At 44.5% G+C, this 23,282-nt stretch overlaps 1 protein-coding gene across 1 annotated transcript in view; it reads left to right on the forward strand.

Moving 5' to 3' along the window:
- Positions 1-478: 478 nt before the first annotated feature.
- The window catches only part of LOC149743987 (disintegrin and metalloproteinase domain-containing protein 19), an 88,350-nt gene continuing 65,546 nt past the window's right edge, over positions 479-23,282 (forward strand). The window contains exons 1-3 of the mRNA XM_089905921.1: positions 479-647; positions 3,291-3,376; positions 7,807-7,877. Coding sequence (XP_089762047.1) covers positions 581-647; positions 3,291-3,376; positions 7,807-7,877 — 224 coding nt within the window. The 5' untranslated portion in view covers positions 479-580. The remainder of the gene's footprint in view (positions 648-3,290; positions 3,377-7,806; positions 7,878-23,282) is intronic.

The raw sequence follows: 23,282 nt of genomic DNA on the forward strand, positions 1-23,282 counted from the left end.
CTCCCAGTCAGAAGGAAAGGATCCCTGATTTGTGTCTTGCTAAGAAAACAATTCCATATAGCACTTAGTTCTCTGTGCCAGGTTAACTCTTTCAGAACCTGCGTCCAAGCGTGGCGGCCTCTAGAGGACGGTGCTGGGTGAGTAGCCTCTGAGTGTCACCCAAGGCGTCTAGCCCAGTGCGGGACAGAGGAAATGGGCCGCTGTACCCAGAGGGGTCCAGTTTAATTCCTACAAACCCAAGCCCCCGACCCTCCTCAGGCCGCGCCCACCGTTAATCCCTACCCTTCCTCCGGCTCGGACTCGCCCTCCCCTGATCGCCAGCACCTGAGCACCGCCGAACACCGCCTCCCTCCTCCCCCGCCCCCACCTCGCCTGGCTCCCAGGGGTCGCGCTGGCTCCGCCCCCGGCTCCTCCCGCCCCTCCTCCGCGGAGCCGGGGGCGGAGCGTCCCGGCCAATGGCTGGGAGCAGGGCTGGGAGCTGCTGGGCGACCGTGGGTTCCAGAAGCGCCGCGGCCTGGTTAGGGTGCTGGCATGGCCGCGTGCTGGTGAATGCAGAGTGCGCGAGGGGCCAGCTGCCACCATGCCCCGGGGCGTGGGCGCTGCCCAGCTCTGCCTGCTGGCGCTCGCCCTGCCGGTGTGGACCAGAAGTAAGTAGCGGGGCGGGGGACGGGGGGCTTTGGAGGTGGGTGGGTTGGGGGACCTGGGGAGCTGGGAGTCGTCCCCCGCAACTCCTCGGGGCAGCGCCCCCGCCGGCCCCCAGGCCGGGAGCCCCGGCTTTGTTCCCACGTTGTGCGCCAGGGGAGGTGGTGGAGATGCGGGAGACCCGGAGCAGGCAGAAAACGGTCGGTCCCTCCCTGGCTTGCCTCCCTCTCTCTCCTTTTCCTCGGTTTTTCTGCTTTTGGCTTTTCTTTCCGCTGCTTTCCTAGTCTCTCCTCTTTTCTCCAGTCTTTGTGTGTGTGCCTATAAATATATTTTGATAAAATTGGAGCCATACCATAGGTACTGTTTTGTGTCTTGCATATGCCACTTCACATTATGAGCATTTGCCACATCGTTACATTCTCCAAAAACATGGTTTCAATGACTATAAATTCCTTCAAGAAATCGCAGAAGTATAATTTTCAAAAAGTTGAAAACATGACTCTTATACAAATATAGGATGAAAGGTTGGCAAAGATTGATTTGATTCATTAATGAGGCAGTGAATAGAATAGTAAAGCTAGTTCAAAGCATTAGAGGAACAGGAGTGATACAGGCATTGGAGAAAGAATGTTGAAATCCTGTGTTGGGACAGATACACAAGTGGTCAATGCTCCATGGAGCCAAACAACCATAATTCTTAGTTATCTTTCTACTATACTGAAGTCATTTGCATCTCTACCAGACTGAAAGCTACAGTTAACAGATAACTTCACAGAGTATAGCCTTTAATTAATAGGAAACAAAAAAGTCAAACAAAGGTACATTCCTCTCGATAATTCACTAATATGTGGGAAGGCCCATTAAACAATGCTCCAAATGTGACATTGAAAGGACATCCTGCTTGCTCTTTTTGCCTTATTTCCAAGGTTTGAACAATTTTTCTTAAGAGGTACTGTGTTCCTGTTATTGAGCCTTGCTTTCAATAATGTTTGCAATCATAAAGATCATTTCATTCCTTTGAATGTTCCATTGACTAGCATAACTCCTTTTTGTTGCAGAGACTCTAGATTGATCAGAGCCACTAGATCAGAAACTATGCCTGATTCCCCAGTGAATATCAAGCACCTAGCATAGTATTTGGCATATAGTTAAGCGCTCAGAAAATATGTAATGAGTAAATGAATGAATTGCTTCTCATTTTTACTAATATGATGAAACTAATGCTACTCTAATGAGGTTTTTTTTAGGATCTATTTTGATTGAGAATACATCATATCAGTAATCTCAAAGGAAAGTTAATCACTCATAATTGGGCCAGTCTAACAGAACAACTATGGCCATCTTCTGTGTCACTCACTGTATTCTAGGTGATTGATGTGGTTGGTTTAGAAAGAATAAGTTTTGGAGTCCTCACTTCAACCCCAGGAGTCCTGTGGATTTGGCCTATTCTTACGGAGACTAATTTGCCTAGGTCTTGAGCAATTACCACTTTATTAAGATTGCCTGCGACCAATGTTTGAGGTCTGCCCTGCCTGGAACAAGTCTCCTCAAACAGATTTCAGTTCACCTTTCTTGAAAAATAGGAATCCTCCTACCTAGCTCCCAGGGTTGTCTTGAGTACAGAGAACTGGGTGGTGAGAATCATTTGGAAAGTAGAAAGTGATATGAAAAAGCAAACTTGCCCTTAGGAAGCTCAGGTTAACGCTATGATGCTTTGCAGATTGGGAAGCACTTTCACAGTAACTCTCCCCAGTAATGCTGTGAGACGGGCAGGTGGGTATCATTGTCTTCATTTTACAGATGAGAAAACTGAAACTCAATGGAAATAATACCCAGGGGCTTGCCCTCCAGATATACCCAGAATCCAAACACTTCATTCCTCTTTACTGATGTCATTCTAGTCTGAGCCACCAGCAACTCTCACTAGGGCTCCTGCAAGTCTCCAGCCTTGCCTTCCTGCTTCTACTTGCACTCCTGCCTCCCTCCCCCACCTCCACCCTCTCCATCTCCACCCAGCGGCAGAAAGATCTTTTAAAAACCAAATACAGATCATATTGCTCTGTGTCTAAACCCTCCAGTGCCTTCCAAGTCTATTTATAATAAAATCCAGACACTTTCCATGCCCTCTGTGATATCAGACCCATGGCTGTCTTGCTGACCATATCTACCAATTTCCCCTCTCGTTTGCTACGTTCTAGCTACCTCTAACTTCTGCTTGTTCCTTAAACAGGCCAAGGCCATTTCTGCTCTTGCTGACCTGTCTCCCTGGGACACCCTTCCCCTAGATCTTTGCATCTTCTTTCTGGTCCCTCAGGTCTCAATTAAATGCCATCCTTGCTGATCATCCTCTCTAAAATAGGTACCTCCTCTTCAGGGTCTCTTTATTTCATGACCCTCTGGTACCATTGGAGAATATTTGTGTTGTCTGCTTCCCATCTCTAGAAGATAAACTTTGTGAAGTATACACAGACCAACCACTGTATTATCAGCACCTAGCAGAGTGCCTGACCCATAGTGAGTGCCAAGAGCCTGGAATCCATCAGGTCTCCTGACAACCCAATATGGGTCTTTCCGGTTGGCAGTGCATGCCTGGCTTAGCTAGGGTGCAGAGGTCTGGGATTCCAATGGTGTGCTTCCTGTGTTGGCAGGAGGAAGTGGGGACGGCAGCCCCCAGCCACAGCATGAACTAATAATACCTCAGTGGAAGACTGCAGAAAGCCCCTTGTGGGAAAAGGTAAGACAAAGAATCTCATTTTCACAGGCAGAAGCTGACAACTCCATTTTGTGAGGCTTGAGGTCACCTACTCAACTTTCCTGGAAGCCCAGTTATCACCACTAGTTCCGTTTCTGGCCCAATCTTTCTGCTCTGTGTTCCAGTTTTGGAAATCCCAGATGGGGCTTTCCTTCGTTGTGTGACAGCCTACTAGAAACACTTCTAAATGCAAGTAGTTGAGGAAATGAAAATGCGTGTTAATGCTGACATAAGCTAAGTGCAAATATGTGTCACAAAAATCACCGACTCTCAGCTGGCATTGATTAAATTTTGTCATTAGTTTTTGCTCTGCATAATATGTGTTTCACTTCATTTATTTATTTATTTATTGGCCACACTGTGAGGCATGCGGGATCTTAGTTCCCTGACCAGGGATCGAACCCATGCCCCCTGCATTGGGAGTGTGGAGTCTTCACCACTTGACCGCCAGGGATGTCCCTGCTTCACTTTATTGATGAGATAATATACTTGGAGAGAAAAATGATAACCCAAACTATTTTTAAACTAAGACGCAGGGTAGGAACCTTATGCTGAGGAATCTGTCTTCAAATCCAATAATCTTAAAATTCAGTAGGCTCCTTGGGCCATGACACCAGCAGAATGCACAGGCTTTATAAAGGGGATTGGGAATAAGACAGAAAACATTATCCTGTTCTTGCAGGAAGTATCTGTGCATCTAGGATAGTCTTTGGTTCTGGTTCTTATAGCTCAAGTGAGACAAGAAAGAACTAGAAAGGAAGATGTGATTGCTACATGTCAGTAACCAGCTACTGGACCTTTCACTTTCTGAACTCAGTTTCCTCATTTATAAAATAGGGCTTAGATGGGATAAGAAGGAAGAGGGCTGGAGAGGAGAGGTAGTTAACAAGAGCCCTTTGGGTTCAAATGGTCAGTGATTTATGGGGCAACATATAAGAGCCAGATTACGGTAGCAGAGAGAGGAGAGAGCTGTGTCAGGAAAGATTTCAGACTTGTGGTCCTTGAGTCTGGAAAGGTAAATGGAGAGTAGAAATGCCCAGAATACATGAAGTTATGCCTAGAGTAATACAGACATGTCCAAAAATGCTCCAGTTTGGATTTAATAAGGGAATTTACAGCAAAAATATTAGGACAAATGAAAGCAAATAATGTTTTATCCTAAAGACAATAAATGTATGGCGTTCATTTCATCAAAAAGTAGGAGAGACTGAAAATAGCTTCAGGAAAAGTCTAGACAAATTAATGGATGGCCGTCCTAGAGAAGGTTATTTTTAAAAATTAAGATCTTGGATATTCCAGCCTATCCATTATTGTCCGAGGAATGGATCTGATACTTTTATAGACGCCTCTCTGTTCCCTCCAGATGTGGGATGCTGGGCATCCTCAGGAAGGGCCTGAGAAACAAAGTGGAGCTCAGATCCTGTCTTTGTTCCCAGCCATTGTCTGCCCAGAATCTGGGTCATTGTATTTTGTAGGAATAGTTAGCACCGTGCCTGGCACCATAAATATTTGTTGAAGAACAAATGAATGAATGTCAAGAGAGGGAGAGGTAGGTCTCACTCAGGCATCTTATTCTCATTTTGTAATTACTTCATTCATCAAACGTTAGTTGAACACAATATGCTAAATATTGTACTATGTCTTAAGGGGGGTAAAGATATATAGGACAGATTTCCAATACCCGGTGGAGCTGAAGATCTGTTTAATCTAGCTCAAAAGAGAAAGGCATTTTAACCCTGCCCTGGGGAAGTATAAGCAGTGGGTCAGCTCCTACACTTCCTAGGAGAGGTGATGTTGCCCCTTCCTAGCACAGAGTGGAGTTGCAAGATAAAAACTGAGTGAATCTGGACAGGGAAGCTACATACATCCTTACAGTGCTATTTCATTGTTTTGCTTGAAATGTCCCCTGGAAACATCATATCTTAAATATCAGTGTCTGAGCATCTTCCAGACTATAGAGAAATATTTTTGGATTACCCACTTAAAAATAAATGTTCCTACTTATGTTGCAGCTTGTGTCTCTTTGGGGGAGAAGTGAAAGTGCTTTGATCTGTGTCAACTTTCATTTTTTTGTGACTCTTGGCCACCTACCTCTTGGATAAGGGATTGATACAGCTCTGTTGCTGTGCGCTTTTCCTCAAATGCCCACTTGGGACTGTGTCTCTGATGCTTAAGGTGATTGGGCAGGGCCCTTGCTCCAGACCCCCCAGAGTGAAGTGGCAAAGGACCAGCGACCAGAAATAGGTATTGGTGGAGCTGAATCAGAAATAGGCATCAGAAACAGAGAAGTGAATTTCTTAGTGAAAGTTATTGGGTAAACATCCCCCTAGCTTCCTCTCCCCATGTTTTTGAAATGTCCCTTGTTAAGAGAAGTGAGTAGGATAAATTAGCAAAAAATAGCAAAGGACAGAGTTGCATAAGCATCCTAGATCACAATGTTCAGATCTCATCAGAGCCCTCAGTGGCACAAAAGTTTCAGGGATGCCCAGGACCCTAATGGGAAGTGGAGTTTGAAGTTGATAAGAAGAGAAACGTGCTTGGAAGAGGCAGGCCCCAACCAGAGGTGGCAAAGCAGGTGACCCAGTTTCTCATACATGCCAGAACTAAGCTTTGAGGTCAACCTTAAAAGGGGTAGAAGCTTGGGCTTCCCTGCTGGGCAGTAGTTAAGAATCCGCCTTCCAGTGCAGCGGACACAGGTTCGAGCCCTGGTCCAGGAAGGTCCCACATGCTGTGGAGCAACTAAGCCTGTGCGCCACAACTACCAAGCCTGCGCTCCAGAGCCCGCAAGCCACAACTACTGAGCCCTCACGCCACAGCTACTGAAGCCCGCGTGCCTAGAGCTCCGCAACAAGAGAAGCCATCGCAGTGAGAAGCTCGTGCACTGCAACGAAGAGTAGACCCCACTCACCGCAACTAGAGAAAGCCCGTGTGCGGCAGTGAAGACCCAACGCAGTCCAAAAAAAAAAAAAAAATATATATATATATATATATATATATATATATAAAGCCATTATAAAAACATGGAAAAATGCACAAAAGAAAATAGAATTAACTCATGTTCTCACTGCTGAGAAGTAACTATGGTAACCTTTTGGTTTATTTCTCTCTACTTTAGTCCCTTTACAAAAGTGTGAATGAATAAAACATACAGTGTTATGTTTTAAACCTTTGTGCTTAATCATTGTCATATGTACTTTCTTGATAATTTAAAAATTATTGAAAGTCATCATTTTTAGTGACTGTGTAATGTTTTGTCATGTGAATGGATTATCGGTTATTTAACCATTCTCCTATTTTTGGACATTTAGGTTCTATTTCATTAGTCATTATTGTAAGTAATGAGCATCCTTGTGTATAAACCATTGCCTGTGTTTCCATTTGTTCCCTTCAGAGAGAATCTTCTATTTCTGAGTTAGAGGGCCTAAACATTTTAAAACTCTTGGTCCATAATGACAGATTATTTTCCGGTGAGCCAGTATTCATTGAAATTCTCACTGGTAGGGTGTGAGAGTGCCCATTCTATAGTATATTCCACTGCATTGTGATTTATGGTTTTAAAAAAATCTTTGTTGCTTTGGTTTTTTAAAAGATATCTTAAAAAAGAAATCTTTTTGGGTGAGGGCAAGTTACCAGCGATGCTGAACATGTTTTTTATGCTTATTGGCCATTTGTATGATACTTTAAATGGTCTGTTCTGGGTGTGTAGCTACTTCGGCCCTCAGCACATTTTCTCCTGTGTGTAAAATGTATCTTTCAGACCTTTAAAACCTTAGTAGGAGGTTCTTCTACTTGTCTCCTCTGAGATGATTGAGGGGTATCCAAACTGAGAGCCAATATAAAATAAAATACGAGACCGTGATGAAGAGGCTTTCCCTGGTACTTTAGATAACAGCCAACATGTAACGGGCTTCCTGTATGCCAAGCACTGTAATAAATTCTTTACATTTACCATGTCACTTAGTCTTTACAAGATCCCCATAAAGTTGACTATTACTCCTCTGTTTTATAAATGAGGAAACTGAGTTGTAGGGAGGTTCAGTAATGTGCCCAATTCACAACTATAGTGTCGGAGCCAGCACTTGAAGCCAGATCTAACTCCACTCAGAATTTGTCTTCCAAGATCCTGTTTTTCAGGGTTTGCCTTTACCAGGCCTGCATGCAGGCGCTTAAAACCGCATTTTGGCTTGGAGTTTCTCTCCTTTGTCTTTGAGGAGAATGCAGGTGGGGGAGGGGAATTGGGTCCTTCTGGGAGTGAAGATATTTCATGTTTGGGCTGAAAATGAGATTGAGCCTTTTTTGTGGATCCACTTCCTGTGGATCCAGGTCAGAGCCCTGTGCTAGATCGTGCGCCCCTTCCTGGTAGCCTCGTCCCCTGCTTTTAGGAACTGACATTCTTTTGTTGTTGCTTTTAGCATCCACTCAAAGCTGAGCTCAGGGTGATGGCTGAGGGGCGAGAACTGATCCTGGACCTGGAGAAGAATGAGTAAGTGGACTTCTCCTTTGTTTGAAATGAAACAACCCACTTGCATGTCAGTGCCGGACACAGGTGCCGCTGTTTTGGAAGGAAACAGCGAAGTGACCCAAGCTCTCAAGCTAGGGTTCCTTTGTGGGGAGCATCTTATAGAGCCCGCATTTCCACAGCCTCTTGACTTGCTGTGAAATTAGTGGACTGTTTAACGTCTTCCTTGAACTTCCTCAGGCTGTATCTCTGGGGCCTCTTAGAATTCACTGCACGTGAGTGTGTGTGAGTGTGTGTATGTGGGAGACATGAAGGGAGGGATGGGCTGGAGGACTTTGGCAGCTGTCTTACTAGCTCCAGCACAGCGCACAGCAGGAAGTGAAGGAGATTAGAGGAAAACAGCAGAAAGGAGAGAGGCAAGGTGGAGTGTTCTGGGATTTGATGCTCACACCCTGGCTGCTCTGTCCATTCTGGGTCAGCTGCATCTGAGCTCCTGCCAACAAGGGCATATGGTCAGCAGTCTCCTGGCTTCATCGGGCTGGTTCCTCCATCTTCCTAACCTCACTCCTCTTGGGTGGCTGCCTGGCTCAGAAATATTTCCACGTTGATTTGCCATCAAGTGCAGCTGTATCTTGATTCACGTTATCGAGCCGGTGAATAGACATAAGGCACGGCTGTGTCTTTTGCCCATTCTTTGGCCATTCCCAATCTGCTCTGGCCACTGGAGAGCTCTCCTTACTTGGCCGGGGTCCTCTGAGGGCTTCTGATATTTCCCCACCAGCAGCCCCACTTACGTTCTGCCGCACAGACCTCGCACATAAGGCCGCGTGGCTCTCAGAACGGCCTGTCTCCTCTTGGCAGCCTCCGGAGTCCCTTGGAAGCAGATGAGTAATCACATGCATCCCTGCCAAGAAAGCGATGGATAGGGACCTTCCCATACCCAGGAGGATGGGAATGACTGCTAAGCTTGGGTGGAAAGCAAGAATATAAATTATTCCAAATTTGGGCTTTTTGGACACTCGCAGAGGAGGATGAGTGGTGTCGGAAGTGTAGTAAAAGTATGACTTAAGCAGCCTGTGCAGTAATGGGCTTCATCCGAGTCTTTCCTCTGCCTCCAGAATGTGGTGGCCTTCGGGAAGCCAGAAAGATGGGCATCTCAATCAATTTTGCTACTTTCCTCCTACCTTACTCCTAGAGTAAAACCAGCCCAAGAATGTGTTCCTTTTGTCCCATTTCCCTGGAATAGACCCAGCTGGCTGTGTCTGCAGAGGGCGCAGGCCCAGAAATCTGCCTGGGATTTCTCCTTGTAGTGTCTTCCTTTGGTCTTGCAGGAAAGGCCCCCAGAGGGTCTGTTCTTAGTCTCTCTCAGGGGCCTTCTTCGGTTTCTCATGGCCCTAACCCTCTAGCTCTAGTCTATTGTTCCCTATTGCCACCTCCGTCTAATCTGTCCTATTCTGCCTCCAGCTGGGGCATTTGACCCCTCAGCTTCCTCTGGGCTGCCTACATGATGGGGTTAGTGTCATGGGCAAATCCTTTGGAGTTGGACTGGCCAAGCAGGGATCCCAGGACTCATCCTTCCTTCGTATTTTGGAGTCTTTGCAAGAGGTCATAGGAAGTTAGAGCGTGAAGATGCCATAGAAAACACTGAGTGCAGCAGTCTTATGCATGGAAGCAGGAACTTCGACTCAGGGAAGGATAGGCACTTGCCTAAGGCCACACAGCAAGTAAATGAGAGAGGTGAAACGAGGATCATTTGTGTTCTTGGATTTGGAGTCACAGAAACCCAGTTTCAACTTACTAGCCGAGTAACCTGGGGCATATTGCTGCGTCTTTTAGAATCTCAGTGTCCCCACTTATAAAATGAGACTAGTAACACCAGCCTCATATGTGTGGTTGTGAGGGCTGAGTACAGTGATGTACACAAAGTGCTTACAGAGAACACAGTAAATAGTTGACTACTATTGTGATGTTTTACGGTCCCACACTGAGGTTCCAGAGGAGAGCCTGGAGATGTGGTTCTGTTGTCTGTTGCCTGGAGCTCTTTTGTTTCCCAGTGATCAGCAGTGGCCTGGATGTGATTCCTGGCGTCCTTGAGTTGGCAGCAGGCAGGAGACTTGACAAAAGTGGAAGCAGCAGAGCCAAGCAATATGACCTCACCAGGTATCCCTGGGGATGGCTTCCTGCTGTTTTTGTCTAAATTGGGCTTTTTGTTTTTGAACATGTGTTAGCAAGCAGAACTCCAACTGCACATGACTTCCTAGTGTGTTTACTTCCCAAAGCCCTCTCATTCATGGTGCGTGCAAGTCTGGATTCAAAACAGCTTGGGGGGGTGGTGGTGCTGCTTTTCTGATTTTTCACATTTTATCAAAATTATAAAGTTTTTATAATCCCATGATATTTGAGGGGGAAACTAGGCCCTGTGCTAAGTGATCCTCAGGCTCTGGTTCTCAACTTCCTCAGCTGATTCATTTATCTTTTCCCTCTTGGATGCATCTGTAGCATTCCAGGCACCAGTGCAGGTACTGCAGATATAGTTGTGAATAAAACAGTTCTGCCTTCCTGGATCTTATATTTCAGTGGAGGGGAACAATAAATACACAAGTGAATGTGTAGTATGTCCAGTGACAACTGCCGTGGCAGAAACAAAAGGAACATAAGGGCTCTGGAGAGCAGGGGTTCAGGAGGGAGGTGCTGGGAACGGTGGCCAGAGCAGGCCTTGGTGGTGAATTGATATTTGAGTCCAGACCTGAAGGAGGTGAGGAAGTGAGCCACGTGGACAGCGGGGAGATGACAGTTCCAAGGAGCAAGAACAGCCAGGTTCAAAGGTCCTAATAGGTTATGAGGGTTTCCATTCCCTCCCCCTGCCCCCACGTACGTCTCCTCATATATTGGATTCTCAGGCCTCCTAGGAGCTGTGGACGAGGGCTTCTGGGACTCTGAGGGGAGGGAGAGGACATTTCTAATTTCTTTTTCATCATCCTGAAGTGTCTGGCCTTCTCTCGTCTAATCAAAGCCCATGTGCTAATGCATGGCCCGAAATAGCAGTGAGCAGGCCTCTAATGGAATTCACACATGGAGAGATAGCCAAGAATAGTGAGGATGGAGGAACATGGGGGTTAGGCCAGGAGAGAGGGGCACAGCAAATGGACCTTCAGCTCAGGCAGCAGACACCCCAAGGTGCCTTAGTTCCATAGCACAGCAGCTGACAGCCTTTTTCTGCTGTGAAGCAACACGGGATAAACGGATGACATTCCCATGGGGGACACACACTCTCTTCTCTGTTGAGTGCAGGTGGAATAGAGTGACATCGTAGGGCTAACCTCAATGTGGCTTTCATGTTGGAGGGTCCTGGTTCAGATCCTGACTCGCCACTTACTAACCGTACGTCCTCTTCAAGCCTCAGTTTCCCTATCTGGGGTATAATAACAGTCCCACACCATAGAGCCGCTGGGAGGATGAAATGAGATGGTGCCTGTCAGGGGGTCAGCATAGTGCCTGGTTTGTACTCCATACCCAGTAAATGGCAGCCACTATTTTTTTCTAGCTTGTGCTTTTTTAAATTGCAAAAGCAGTACGTGCTCATTGTAAAACATGTAGCAATACCAGAATATAATGAGTGAAAGAATGAAGGTCTCCCACCCACAAGGAGAGTCCACTGTGAACAGTTGGTGAGCCTGCCATGGACCTTTTCTCTGCGTGTGAGAGCACGCACGTAGATACTCGTCGGCACAATCACACAGAAGCACACCAGGCTGCTGTTTTTGTGCTGAGGGAGGAGCAGAAATGAGATTATACTCTACATGTTGCCCCACACGTGTTTTTATAGACTCACCTGTATGTGATGAAGGTAGTACTCTGCTCTGATATGTTCCCTAGTCTTACATTTACTCACACCTATCCATCATTTGCCACTGTTGGTACATAGCTGTTGTTAGGAGAACCTGACTTGTGATTAGGGCTGTGTGGTACAGTGGAGAGAGTACTGAGCTCAGAGACAGACAATGTGGAATTGGTCAACAAGCCAGTTGGCCCTCCTGGGCCTCAACTTTCTCATCTGTCGAATGAGGGTTTTGTCCCAGTTGGGTTCTAAAAGCCTTTCCTGTGCTACCTATTGAAAGGATACCACATAAGTGGAAAATGGAAAAGAGGTCCCTGCCTCAGGGCATTTACTCTCCAGTTCTGTAGACATTCCTGGAAATAGGGGGCAGTGGGATAAAGGCAAATACCCCCAAAACCACAGACCTTGAAGTTGGAGATGAACTGATAGCTCAGGACCCACCGTTTAGGCAACATAAGCACGAGAAGGGAAATTACAGGGAAGAAATTATAGGCTGCTATTTCCACAACCCACAATTTTGAGGTATAAATCCATAATATTTTTTTCTCCACGTAATTTCCCCCAGGCTCTGAGGACTGCCTCATCAATCCAGAAACCCTATTGGACAACAGTGTGTTTGCTGAAATCAAATGGAATCTTCCTTAGCTGTAGGCATCTGGGGAGTTGGTCGCCTCCAGGGAGATGTAGGCCCTGGCTCTCTCCCTTCTCCACTTTCTCCCAAGAGGAGGGCACACTGAACTGTTGAACCTGCTTGCAGGATGCTCACTGGCTCAATTACTACATTACAAGATCACCTTCAAAAGCAAATGAGCAGCTCAGCCAGTGGGCGCTGTGCCCAGAGGATCTTTGGCCATCTATATACTTCTCTCTGCTAGCCTCTGAAGCACAGTCTGCAACTCTCATCTCTTCAGTAGACTTCCTTCCTTGAGTCCAAATGATGCCAGATTTAGGTTTTGGCTTGGGAAAAGGAGAGATGTCCTTTGGTCTCACCCCATTCATTGTGCTCCAGCTCAGCGAAAGAGAAATCCTGTTTGTATAAGGCTAGCTAATAAGAATGGATATTTGTTTTCTTTTGTGTGCATATCTACCTCCAGACCTCATGGGGAATAGTAATGGTCAAGGCAGAATTTAGGCATTTGGAGGTTTACTGATTATTGTACCTACCACTACTTCCGACTTTCATCTCACTTCATATCTCTAACTTCTTACCAGTCCCTCAGAGATATCTTAGGGATGGAGACTGCTTTTGTTGTCTTGGAAATCAAGCAACAAAATTAATTGTCCTGGAAAATTAACATTCACTGCTAATGGAGTGATCTAGCTCCTGGGCTTTTCCCCCTTCATCCCTATTTGAGTTGTATAATACTGGAGGACCCAAGAAGGGGAGAAATAGGCAGAAGAGGAGTGTTTTCAGCAATAGACGGGGTAGGTTAGTTACCACCGCTTGCTGCTGCACCTCTCTTCCAGGGAGGCCTGGTGGAAATGCGTAGCTGATCTGGAGCAAAACTCTGCATATCACCCAGGCTGTGGAGTTCTCCCCGGCTTCCTCCTGGGTGAGGAATAGATTTTAACATCTTATCTAGGATAAAGGACAGCTCTCTTAGACCCTCTCTTGTCAGGAGCTTCATTTGTCGTTGGCAGAATTCAATTTCCTGGATCAAAGAGAAGCTTAAGAAAGGCTTAGACATATCCCAGCGCTCTTGGTGAACCATGCTTCACTGAAGTGCATTTAAATGAGTCACAGACATATGGATTACATTTCACTTAAAATACACATGGCTTAAGAAATTAGAGGATATCGTTCTTTAACCAAGTATTTGGCAGAGCTAAAGTATTCAGAATGTTTTTTCCAAACTCTGCACACAGCTGGGCTCCCCATTCCCCGCAGCCGATGTTGTATAACCCGAGGAGACCGGTGCCGAGGAAACGGTTGGATGGATGGGTGGGGACATGAGAACTTGAAGAGAGCTCCCTGTGAGTGTCTGAAATTTTCTTCAAACATTTTTTTGAAGTATCAGGAACTGGAATTAACCCTGCTGCGTTGACTCTGAGGCAGCGAATGCCTACGTGGATTTAAATTCTAAGTGCTGGGGCTAGGCACCTTGCCCCAGAGAGACCTCATGGTCCTGTTTGAAATGCAGTTTCCAATTGTAGCTTTGTAGATGGAGATTGATTTCGGTTATAATTCCCATATTGTCCAGAACCCCTGGAGTTGCAGACCAAATGGATTGCCAGCCAATCTGATGTGATTTTGTACAAGCCAAACTCTTAACCGCACCCCTGCATAAGCAGGGTCTCCAGTATTTCTAAATCATTGGCAACATGATATTGCTTTCTTAGGGTAGACTGTGTAAACTCAGTCTCAGTAACTAGAAGTGGTGATCTGAAGGGATGCAGCTGTACAGTAGCCGGAAGAGAGTATGAAGTAGCATCCACAATTGAAATAACCTAGATGTGTTGACTCTTAAGGTTGTGAGCACATAAGCCCGAAATGCCTAATCCATAGGGTAGAACATGCTCGGGCTTTGGTGCCAGAGAGACCCAGATTCAGTTCCAGGCACTGACACTTTCTGGTTTGGTGGCCTTCAGCAAGTCACTTGCCTTCTGAATGTTGTTTATTCATTTGTGTTCACGATAACGCTCACTCCTTAGTGAGCATTTACTGAGAGCCAGGCACTGTGCAGAGGCACTTCACATGCCACCTTATTTAATCCGCATGGCAGCTCTTTTTAGAAGATATTATTATTATTCATATTTTATAAATGGGGAGACTCAAGTGTGAGGAATTTGAGTAATTCACTCAATGTCAGGCAGATCCAGGAGTCACACTCAGGTCTGTCTGTTTCTTACTATACTCTATGTCCTGCATAGAAAATAGAAAATAACTTCATTGCGGGATGAGGTAGGCTGAAAAATGTTCCCCACCCTCCCAGAGACCCACATTCTAATTCCTGGAACCTGAGACTATGCTGTCTTACGTGGCAAAAAAGAATCTTTGTAAGTGTGACTATATTAAGGATTTTGAGAAGGGGAGATAATTCTGGATTTTCCAGGTGGGCTGTAAATTCAATCACAAGTATATCTGTAAGAGGAAGGCAGAGGGAGATTTGCTGACAGACAGAAGAGGAGAAGGCAGTGTGACCACAGAGATGAGAGTAATGTAGCCACAAGCCGAGGAATACAGGCAGCCACTGGAAGCTGGGAGAGGCCAGGAATGGAATCTCTTAGACTGAGTGCAGCCTTGCTAACACCTTAACTTCACTCTCTTGACCTCCAGAACCGTGAAAGAATAGCTTTCTGTTGTTTTGAGCCACGTAGTTTGTGGTAATTTGTTACACATCAGGCACAGGAAACAAATACACCAGGTTTGTGAGCCTTAGCAATAATGTATTTAAAAAAATATATTTATTTATTTACTTATTTGGTTGGGCTGGGTCTTAGTTGCAGCAAGTGGGCCCCTTAGTTGTGGCTCACCAGCTCCTTAGTTGAGGCACAGGGGCTTCTTAGTTGTGGCATGTGAACTCTTAGTTGTGGCATGCATGTGGGATCTAGTTCCCTGACCAGGGATCGAACCTAGGCTCCCTGCATTGGGAGCGCGGAGTCTTAACCACTGCACCACCAGGGAAGTCCCAGCAATAATGTATTACGCTGTGCGTAGTATCACTTGTGGCACGTAAATAAGCTGGTTTTCAATACATGCTAAGTTTCATTAATGCAGAGTCAAGAACGGATGTTTTCTAAAGTGTCTTGGTGACGCAAAGCATTGCATGTGGCCCCTGTGACTGTCTTCAAGTAAGAGTGGCAAGAGAAAAACATATTGAGACATAGCACGTGTGGTTACCGTTCATCAGCATTTCCCAAGTTCCAGCTCGTGTTGTCTGATGGCACAGTCTGCCTTCAGGCAGCTTCTGGCTGAGGAATGATGGTCAGATAGGAAGAATGATATCGTCAGCCGTAGTAATAGCTACAACATAGGAGATGCCTATGTAGCAGGCTCTGTTGTGCAATCTCTAATTGAATCATCCCAGCAACCCTGTGAGGTGTAGGTACCTGTGTTAGTCCTGTTTGGCAGATGGGGACCCTGAGGCATGGAGCCGTGTGACTTGTTCAAGGACGTCTGGGTGGGAAGGGCACTCCAAGCCCGGGGTCTTAGCTGTGGCCTCATACTGCCTCTTGGATGCCCTGTCCTTACTTGGTATGCTCTTCTTCGATGAACACTGGTGTTACTTCTCTGTTATTCTGCCCTACTTCTTCCCTTTCCTCCTGCCTTCCCTAGGCCTAGGTTAGAATTTGGATTTCAGTGGACTGTAGTGCTGCAATCCAGGCACATAGGAGTCAGGCTGGCTCCTTGCACCTCCTGGAGGTGTAAGCTTTGGCAAGTTGCTTACCTATGCAAGTCTCAGTTTCCTCATCCACATCATGGGGCTCATAATAGTGGCCGCCTCATCGGGTGTCATGTGATATTCAATAACACAGTTCTCTTAAAGGACACTGTGCCTGGTGCACTGTGAGAGCCCAATAAATAGTTGCTATTATTTGTATTTTGCAGGATGGGAAAAACATTTAAGAATGAAGTAAGAGGGAATTCCCCTGAGCTGGTTTCCAAATGTAATTAGGAAGATGACCTTAAAACCCATTGCCCCTGGGAGGAAACTCAATTCTGCTCCCCTGCCGTGCCCAGTTTGACCTAACTGTATCTCGAGAATACAGCTGTGCAGGGTTCTCCAGGCGGCCAAACTGTACCTCTTGTCTCTGCCTGCAGAATCAGTGCCCGGGCACTCCCTTGGCAAGGTTCTGAGCTGTCTGATAAGGAGGTCGGGATTAGTTCACCAGTTCCGGCTCTATCTCCTTTCAGGGACCCGCAGCCAGGGCTGCCTGTGTAGCCAGGAAGGATGTCCATGGTTTTCTTTTGTCTCAAGCTTATTTCTCCTGGCGGCCCTTCAGCAGGAGCACAGGGTAGAATGAATGGGAGGAAGCTGTCAGCTGCCCTGTTGGCCTTAGATGGACCCTTGTCAGAGCGAAGGGAAGCTGTGTACTTGGAGGAAGTCGAGAGTTGATTCTTGAGTTTGAGGAACCCTTGACCATCAGGCTGTTTACCTTAAGATAACAACGATAGCTGGCATCCAGTGAGTGAACATTTACCCTGAACATACTGTTTCATATGGATTTTTATTTTAACCCTGTATAAATTTCCATGTAAGTTTATCCAAATGGGGTTATACTATATCCTAAGTTTTATTACCTATTTTTTTTTCATTTGGAAATATAACATGGGCAATCATTAATTATTTTTAAAAATTTACAGAAGAACTTTTTGGAGTGTTTGAAACTTTGATAATAAAATTCTAGCAAAAAATTATATAAGTAATAGAGTTTTAAAATAAATGAGATCATACTTTATGTACCATTCTATAATTTGCTTTTTTATTATTTCTCTTCAATATCTTTCCACATTAGCATATTTATAGACCTACTTCATTCTTCTTAATCATGACATAGGATGCCACTGAATGGATGAAACGGAATTTAAAAATTTGCCTATTAATAGACAGTTTTCTAATTTCTTGCTATTACAAATAATGCTGCAGTAATAGGTTTATACATAATCTTTGAGTACATTTGCAAGTATCTCTGTAGGATTAATCCCTAGCAATAGAGTTGCAAGGTCATATAGCATATATGTCTAAAATGTTTTAAATTTTGACAAATCGTACCTCCCATTCCACAGATTCCTTGCCAAAGGCTATACCATTTTACGTTCATACAGCACAGTATGGGAGTATATTTTGGATACATTTCCATGTAAATTTTTGAGATCATACGGCTATATGATGGTACATTGTATGCATATGCCATAATTAACTTTTAGAACTTCGTATAATGAAAAATTATCAAATGCACATAGAAGTAGAGAGAATGATATAATGAATCCCTTATACCCATCACTCAGATTCAGTAATAATCAAGATGTCATGATCAATTTAATCACCCCATATTGATGGGCATTCAAACTATTTTTTTTCTTTTCTTTTTTTTTTTTTTTTTTTCATTTTTACAAATAGTGTTGGAGTGGACACCTTCATGTTCTTTGAGAGGTACTTCTAGAGAATCACCTCCTAGATGTGAATCACTGGGTCACAGGGAATTTACACAGAACAGGTAGATAAAGGCACTTTGCCTTTGGCTTCTCTGTAAGTTAAATCCACCACCTGTGTTGAGAGAATTTGTTTCACACACTCTCACCAATGGGTTGGTTATTGAGCTTGGGCAGAATCTTTAAACCCAACTCTCCCGCTTTTTTTTTTTTAACAGCTTTATTGAGATGTAACTTACATACCATACAGCTGATCCATTTATATAAATATGCCATTCAATGTTTTTTAGTATATTTACAGAGTTGTGCCACCATCATCATATTCTAATTTTTGAACATTTTCATCACCCCAAAAAGAAGCCATTAACAGTGTTATGGATTGAATATGTCCCCCCCCCACAAATTCATATGTCAAAGTCCTAACCCCTTGTATTGATACCTCAGAGTGTCCTTATTTGGAGATAGTCATTGTGGATGTACTTAGTTGGGATGAGGTCACCCTGGAGTAGGATTGCACCTAATCCAATATGACTGGTGTCCTTATAAATAGGGGAAATTTGGACACAGACACGCACAGAGGGAGAATGCCATGTGAAGATTAGAGTTATGTGGCCACAAGCCAAGGAAATGCCAGAAGCTAGGAGAGAGGCCTGGAACAGATCCTTCCCTAGTACCTTCAAAGGGAGCATGGCCCTGCCAACACCTTAATCTTAGGCTTAACTTTTAGAATTGTGAGACAGCAATTTCCTGTTTTTTAAACCTCTCAGTTTGTGGCACTTTGTTAAGGCAGCCTTAGCAAACTAATATGACCGGTTACCCACAACCTTCCCCCAACGCCATCAGCTCTAGGCAACCATTAATCTGCTATCTGTCACTATAGATTTGCTTATTCTGGGTATTTCATATAAATGGGATTATACAATATTGGTTTTTTTGTGACTGGTTTCTTTCACTGTGTAATGTTTTTGAGTTTTATCCAAGTTGTATCGCATGCATCTGTACCTCATTACTTTTTATTGCTTTATAGTATTCCATTGTATAGATGTACCACATTGTGTTTATCTGTTCATCAGTTGATGGATCTCCTGCCTTATAAACCAGAGCTAACTTGACTCCACTCTACAAGTTTGATTTCAGCAGATTTTTTAAAAAATTGAAGTATAGTTGATTTACAGTGTTGTATTAATTACTGCTGTACAGCAAAGTGATTCAGTTATACATATATGCATTCTTTTTTTTAATATTCCTTCCCATTGTGACTTATTATAGGATATTGAATATAGTTCTCTGTGCTATACAGTAGGACCTTGTTGTTTATCCATTCTATAAAAGTTTACATCTGCTAACCCCAACCTCCCACTCCATCCCTCCCCCGACCCCCCTCCCCTTGGCAGCCACCAGTCTGTTCTCTATGTCTGTGATTCTGTTTCTGTTTCATAGATAGGTTCATTTGTGTCATATTTTAGATTCTACGTATAAGTGATATGATATTTGTCTTTGTCTTTCTGACTTGCTTCACTTAGTATGATAATCTCTAGTTGCACCCATGTTGCTGCAAATGGCATTATTTTGTTCTTTTTTATGGCTGAGTAGTATTCCATTGTGTGTGTGTGTGTGTGTGTGTATGCCACATCTTTTTTTATGTTATTAACATTTACTGACATATATAGTTCTTTTTAAATTTTTTTTTAATTTTTAATTTTTTTTTACAGTAGGCCCTTGTTGGCTATCTATTTTAAAAATAGCAGTGTGTACCACATCTTCTTTATCCATTCATCTATCAGTGGACATTTAGGTTGTTTCCATGTCTTGGCTATTGTGAATAGCGCTACTATGAACATAGGGATGCATGTATCTTTCTGAATTATAGTTTTGTCTGGATATATGCCCAGGAGTGGAATTGCTGGATCATAGGATAATTCTATTTTTAGTTTTCTGAAGAACCTCCATACTGTTTTCCACAGTGGCTGCACCAACTTATATTCCTACCAACAGTGTAGGAGGGTTCCCTTTTTTCCACATTCTCTCCAGCATTTGTTATTTGTAGACTTTTTAATGATGGCCATTCTGACTGGTGTGAGGTGATACCTCCTTGTAGTTTTGATTTGCATTTCTCTAATAATTAGTGATGTTGAGCGTCTTTTCATGTGCCTGTTGGCCATCTGTATGTCTTCTTAGGAGAAATGTCTGTTTAGGTCTTCTGTGCATTTTTGGATAGGGTTGTTTGTTTTTTTTGTTGTTGCGTTGTATGAGCTGTTTGTATATTTTGGAAATTAAGCCCTTGTCAGTTGCATCATTTGCAAATATTTTCTCCCATTTTGAAGGTTGTCTTTTCATTTTGTTTATGGTTTCCTTTGCTGTGCAAAAGCTTGTAAGTTTGATTAGGTCCTATTTGTTTATTTTTGCTTTTAATTTCTATTGCCTTGGGAGACTGACCTAAGAAAACATTGGTACAATTTATGTCAGAGAATGTTTTGCCTATGTTCTCTTGTAGGAGTTTATAGTGTCAGGTCTTATGTTTAAGTCTTTAAGCCATTTTGAGTTTATTATTGTGTATGGTGAGAGGGTGTGTTATAACTTCATTGGTTTGCATGTGGCTCTCCAAGTTTCCCAACACCACTTGCTGAAGAGACCGTCTTTTTCCCATTGTATATTCTTGCCTCCTTTGTCGAAGATTAATTAACCGTAGGTGTGTGGGTTTATTTCTGGGCTCTCTGTTCTGTTCCATTGATCCATATGTCTGTTTTGTGCCAACACCATGCTATTTTGATTACTGTAGCTTTGTAGTATTGATTTCAGCAAATATTGATTGAGCACCTGTGTGTAAAGTCCTATGCTTGGTGCTGTAGGGAGCAGGTGCAAAGACCATATCCTTGCCCTCTGGCCGTTTACTCTCTATGGGAGAGAAAACGCTCAAACAGCATAATCCGAGGTTGGTTACAAATTTACTTAATACCGTTAAAAGTAAAGTGCTGAGTGGGCGATAAGGAAGGGGGAGTTTCTCACTGGGGATTAGAGAAAACTTCCCTCAGGAGGGTACCTTGGAGCTCTGTCTTGTGGGAGCAAGGAGGGGAGGCTTCGGATGAGGGAGGGAAGAGAGATGAGTGGAAGAATGAGAAAGGAATTCAGACTGAGAAATTAATATATAAATATTTGGTCTGGATCTAGGGGAACCAAAACTGGAGTGCTAATAAGCTCTTAGGAATTCAGTATTCCAGCTAGCCAAATCATTATAATTCAGAAGAGTGGTATGTGGCAGTGGGAAAGGGGTTTCTCTCCCTTCCACAGCTGGGCTACCTGAGGATTTGAGTGGCTTAGAGTTCAAATTTTTTGTTCTCTTATTTTTGACTTTGAGTTGGGCTTTCTCTTGCCTCTGGTAAAACCATATTGTCAGAGAGGTAGATGGGGTATTTTTAGGAAAGAGGCTTGAGGTGCAATTTAAAGCTGAGCTGTGTTTTCTGCACCTCGGATGAGAAGAAGTTCTTCCCCAACCCCTCGCTGTCGAAGGGAAATTTGGGTTGAGCCCAGTGGGTGGAGGTGTACCTGGCGGATGGAGCCATGGACTGCAAGGGGCTGAGCCCAAGGCAAAGATGGCCTCTTCATAACTCGGGTAGTTGGGGGAGTCTCCTGAGAAGCAGGGTCTGGTGGGCGGGATGGATCTACACTAGGACTTGGGAGATGTGCTGAAAGTCCCACCTTCCAGACCTCTGTTTTCATCTTCAAGGATGTGCCTAGGCTCTTCGTCCAGACTCCCTGGAAGCTGGATTTCTACTCTCCAACCTTTGTGCTTAGGACATGGAGCATGATTATCCCCGGGGAAATGTCTATAGGAGGAGGCCAGTTCTGAGGCCTCTGGACTGGTTCTGTCCTGAGAATGAAGCCACGTTTACATTTTGCCCAGGAGATACTCTGATTTTAAGAATGTAACCTTTACTCTTTCTCTATTTAGAACTCAGTGACATACACAGACCTTTGGCTGATACCTTGGATGCTAAATGAATAGGCTTTTGGGCACCCTGGAGCAAGTTGCAGGTCTTGCTCAAACTCAGCTGGAAGTAGGTATTGGGTCAGAGAACCCGTGGTTTTTCTGACAAGAGTCTCCAGTGTATTGAGTCTCCAGGGCTTGAGCTCTGGGTTACTCATTGGGAATTCTTAACTTCCTTTCTCTCTTACCTTTTCTTCCTTCATTTAGCAAATATTGTGCGTGCCAGCTTGGTGGCTGGCATTGGGCTAGGTCCTGGGTATTCCTGGAAGAGTAACGGCAAGCAAACACAGCTTGCCATCATGGGGCTTAGAGCTTAGTGGAGGAGAGAGATAATCCAACCATTACTGAGCAGTGTGGGACAGGCTATGTTGGGGGAAGTAGAAGGTACCATGGGAGCATGGGGAAGGGGAACCTACCCTGGATTGAGGGCCTGCGAAGGCTTCTAGGAGGAAGCGGAGTAAAAGGAGAAGTAGGGTGGTGGTAGAGTTGTGGCTTATATGAGGGGGATGGGTTCCACGCAGGGCAAGTAGCAGGAACAAAGGCTCTAAGGCCTTTGTTGATGATGAAAAGATGTTCTTTGTGGTTACAGCAGAGAGCAAGAGGGAGGAAGGAAACGGTGAGAGAAGAGGTTGTCCAGGTAAGCAGGGGCGAGTCCTCGAAGGGCCTTGTAGGCTCCTTAAAAGGATTGGGTGTGTATCTTGAGGACAATGGGGAGCTGATGAAGAAATTTTAAAAGCCAGATAGTGACAGCATCCAAAGTGCATGTGAGAAAAATTACTTAGACTACAGTGTGGAGGATGGATTGGAACGGGCAAGACTGGCGATAGTAATAAGACCCATTCTAAAGCTTTATTTTAATCTGAGGGGGTAATTATGGTGATCTAATATAGGGAAGTGGTTGCAGATATGGAGAGAAGGGGACAGATTCCAGAGATACTTATAGGGTGGAATCATGGAGACTGGGAGATGGATTGGATGTGAGCTGAGGAAGGGGATGGATTCAAAGGCCAATCTGAGGTTCCGGGCTTGAGTAAGTAGCAGGACAGTGGTACAAGTCCCCGTGTTTGTCCTTAGTTTGTGGTGGGACCTCGGATAAGCCACTTCTCAGATCTTTAGTTTTCTCATTAGTTGAAGGTAATAATCTCCAGTCATCAACTCTGGTGGTGGGGAATCCACTGATAAAATCTATGTGACAAGTAGCATCCTATACTCTTTCCGTGACCCTAAAAGTCCTGGCAGAAGCGAAGTCTGTCCTTACCCTGATTATCTCTGTAATTTGCACCCTTACATAGACTTGCCCCCCTTATCTACAATTCTGAGCACTTGATTGATCTCCCAGGGACTGGTGAGGCCTCGCTGGGGGTCTCCCTTCGGGTTCTCAAACCAGCTTTTGTTGAAAACAATGATATCATTGAGTGGGTGGAGCTGGGCCAGGCTTTCCTGAGCCAGTTTAAGGAGAAATGGGTCTTTATGACTTCTGTACTTATGGCTCCCTTCCAGTCCCCTCCATGG

Source organism: Delphinapterus leucas, unplaced genomic scaffold, assembly GCF_059928025.1.
Source record: "Delphinapterus leucas isolate spDelLeu-1000000601 "Yukka" unplaced genomic scaffold, BTC_Dleu_Yukka2 spDelLeu_asBTCV2_sq31, whole genome shotgun sequence".
Classification (NCBI taxonomy): Eukaryota; Metazoa; Chordata; class Mammalia; order Artiodactyla; family Monodontidae; genus Delphinapterus; species Delphinapterus leucas.